The sequence below is a fragment of the Lactuca serriola genome, chromosome 4 (assembly GCF_051521515.1).
Source record: "Lactuca serriola cultivar US96UC23 chromosome 4, Lser_US96UC23_V15, whole genome shotgun sequence".
In the NCBI taxonomy this organism is placed as follows: Eukaryota; Viridiplantae; Streptophyta; class Magnoliopsida; order Asterales; family Asteraceae; genus Lactuca; species Lactuca serriola.
The window spans coordinates 139268777-139272026 of NC_136411.1; the positions used below are offsets into that span (position 1 = coordinate 139268777).

Genomic DNA, 3250 nt, shown 5'->3' on the forward strand with positions numbered 1-3250 from the left:
TATGATTGTTTCAAGAAAGCTTTTGTATTGTTTACATTTATGATTTTTTAAGATTGTTTAACATGTTTATTTGTTTACGAATATCAATAATTTGATATAAATGTAACATTGGTTGTTTGTGTTTCTATTATAGACTTATAGTATAGATTATGAGCACTCCTGGTTGAAGTTCCAATCCATCTGAAGAAACATAGTCGAATACCGTCCCATCACAAACTTCTACTCAACCAAATGTTCGAGCAAAAAAGGATCCTGGTTGGAGGTTGATTACTCAACTTGATGGTGGAGGCGGAAAAAAGGCATATTTTTGTACTTTTTGTAAAAAAACATATAACGGTGGAGGTATCAATAGAATGAAACAACACCTTGTTGGAGTGACAAGTGCTATTTCAGCATGTCCAAATTGTCCAGGAGATATAAAGTTTATCATGAAAAGTTCATTAGATGATAATGCCAAAAAACAAAATAGAAACGTGTCGGTGTGCTTGGTGATACTTCGGGGGTGAATGTAGATAACATGTATGATGTTGATGATGAAGTTCAAGTACTCACCCAACAATCAACTCAAAAAAAGATGGAAAGAGAAAGCTCCTCCTACCTCTCAAACACAAACCGTGCCACCTTTTTGCAAACGAGGTATGCATGATCATTCTCAACTATCGATTAAGGCAACATTGCAAAGTAAGGAAAGGTGCCATGATACGAATTTAGCTCTTGCTATGTGGTTTTATGATTCTTGCATACCTATGAATGCCGTGAATTCTCCCCTTTTCCAAATAGCAATGAGCAAAGTCGCTAGTATGGGTCATGGATACACGGGGCCTTCATATCATGCTATGTGTGTCACGTTGTTGAAAGATGCAAAACAGTTTGTACAACTTATAGTTGATTCTTATAGACGTTACTGGGAAGAAAATGGTTGTACAATTATGGGTGATGGGTGGCGGGATACAAGACAAAGACCCCTTATCAATTTTATGGTGTATTATGCAAAAGGAATCTCCTTCATTAAATCAGTTGATGCATCATATATTGAGAGTAATGCTCAAACATTATGCAACTTATTTAGTGAGATTGTTGATCGTCAGAATGTCGCTCATTTGGTCACTGATAATGCTGCAAACTATAAGGCTGCAGGAAGATTGTTATGTGAGAAGTATCCGTCCATTGTTTGGTCTCCTTGTGCAACACACTACATGAACTTGATTATGAAGGACATGTCGGAGATGCATGAAGTCGCTGATTTGGTTACACTTGCATCGAGGGTTACAGTTTTTGTTTACAACCACAAATGGCCATTAAATTGGTTAAGAAAAAGACCAGGTTGGACAGAGATTATTCGTCCGGGTGTCACTCGTTTTGGTACTGCATTTATTGCATTGAAGAGTTTGTGTGATCACAAACATGATTTACAAGCTATGGTCACATCCCCGGATTATAAAAAAGTTGATTAGATTAGAATAAGCAAAAGAAGTTAAGCTTATCATATTGAATGAAATCTTTTGGAATAATTGTGCTATCATAGTAAAAGTGATGACCCCAATGTTGAGACTCTTACGGATTTGTGATTCGGATGAGAAGTCGACTTCAGGTATAATTTTTTTATTATATTTTTTTAATGATATTTACAAATATATTATCATTTTTATTATTTTAATTGATGTTTTTTTGTTCTTTTTTAAGGTTATGTATACGAAGGGATAGGATGTTGCACACCCCATATACTGACATCAATAAAAATCGGTGGGATAGGATGTTGCGTAAGAGTCTTCATGCTGCTGCTTACTGGTTGAATCCAGTATTTCAATATGATCAAGAAAAATTTTCTAAGAAACCAGAGGTGGTTGGGGGGGGGGGGGGGGGGTTATGGATATGATTGAGCGTTATAGTAGTGCTGGTACTGTGGATGGTCTAACTCTAATGGACCAACTAAAGTTGTTTCGTGAGCATGAGGGTAGTTTTGGTAGAAAACTTGCTTTCGCTTCTCGCAATACTACTCGTCCATGTAACTTTTTTTTTTCATAATATTATTAATAGTGAATTATAGTAAAAATATTATTAGTGAGTTATAGTAAAAATATTATAATATTATTTTGTTATTTTCCAATAGATGAATGGTGGAAATTACATGGTGGAGATGCTCCGGAATTGCAAAAATTTGCAATTCGAATTTTAAGCCAAACTACTGCTTCTTCCGGGTGTGAGAGAAATTGGAGTGTCTTTGAGAGAATCCACACTAAAAGAAGGAATCGGTTGGATCATCAGAGGTTTAATGATCTTGTTTATGTTCATTATAATTTCCATCTACAAAATAGGTAACTTATACTTTCAAACTCTTTTTTCACTTTCTTTATTTATGTGTAAAACATATTAATATTTTTTCTAGGCTCAAGGGTTACAAAAAGTCTTATGATCCGAACGATTATGAAAGTATTGATAAAATCGAGTTTTGGGTGGTTGATAAAATACCGGAAGGTGAACTAAATTATAATGAATTGGAAAATATGATTGAAGAAGAACCACCATACTACAATGAATCAACAATGTTTGAATCTCAAGCTTCTCAAGGTTAGTATTTTATGTTATTCTATCAATATTTTGTTCTTATTCTATTTGAGTCTAAGTTTTCCTAAAACTAAATTTGTATTTGATATTGAAGATGATGATGGAGTTGCGTTAGAAGAAATTGACATGGATTCTTTTAAATGAAAATTAAATTGTGATTGAAGTTTGAATTTTGATACATTTCATGATATTTTGATGTTTATGTTGTGAACTTTGTTTTTTTTTAAAGACTATAATCATGATGTGGAGAATTATTTTCATGGTACTTTGTATGTTTGGTACTTTTATTTAATTTTGAAAACTTATGTTTGTTGGTATTTTTGGTTTAAAGTTTATTTTTGTATTTTTTGGAATATTTTAAAATTTTAAATACAATAATAATGTAATAATGACGTCATCCGGTTCATCCGATTTTTTTGACCGACCGGTTGAACCAGTTGATCCATCGACCTGGTATGGCGGCCTGTTCGATGTCCGGTCCGGTTTTCAAAACCTTGGTTCGACATCATGTAACCCAAACTATGTTAGTTCGACATCCAAAACAAAATTCACCAATAGCAAAGTCTTCAAACCCAAATACCCAAAAGTTGATTCAAAGCGAACTCAATCTTCCCATGTCGAAATCGATTTCGACCTCCAATCTGAGTTCCACATAACGAACCTTGTTTGACCATTAATCCGATTT

At 34.0% G+C, this 3250-nt stretch overlaps 1 protein-coding gene across 1 annotated transcript; it reads left to right on the forward strand.

The window, feature by feature from the left end:
* Positions 1-533: 533 nt before the first annotated feature.
* LOC145098861 (uncharacterized) lies at positions 534-1454 on the forward strand. Its single transcript, XM_079036456.1, has one exon. The coding sequence runs from the start codon at positions 534-536 to the stop codon at positions 1452-1454; it is 921 nt and encodes a 306-aa protein (XP_078892582.1).
* Positions 1455-3250: the final 1796 nt, after the last annotated feature.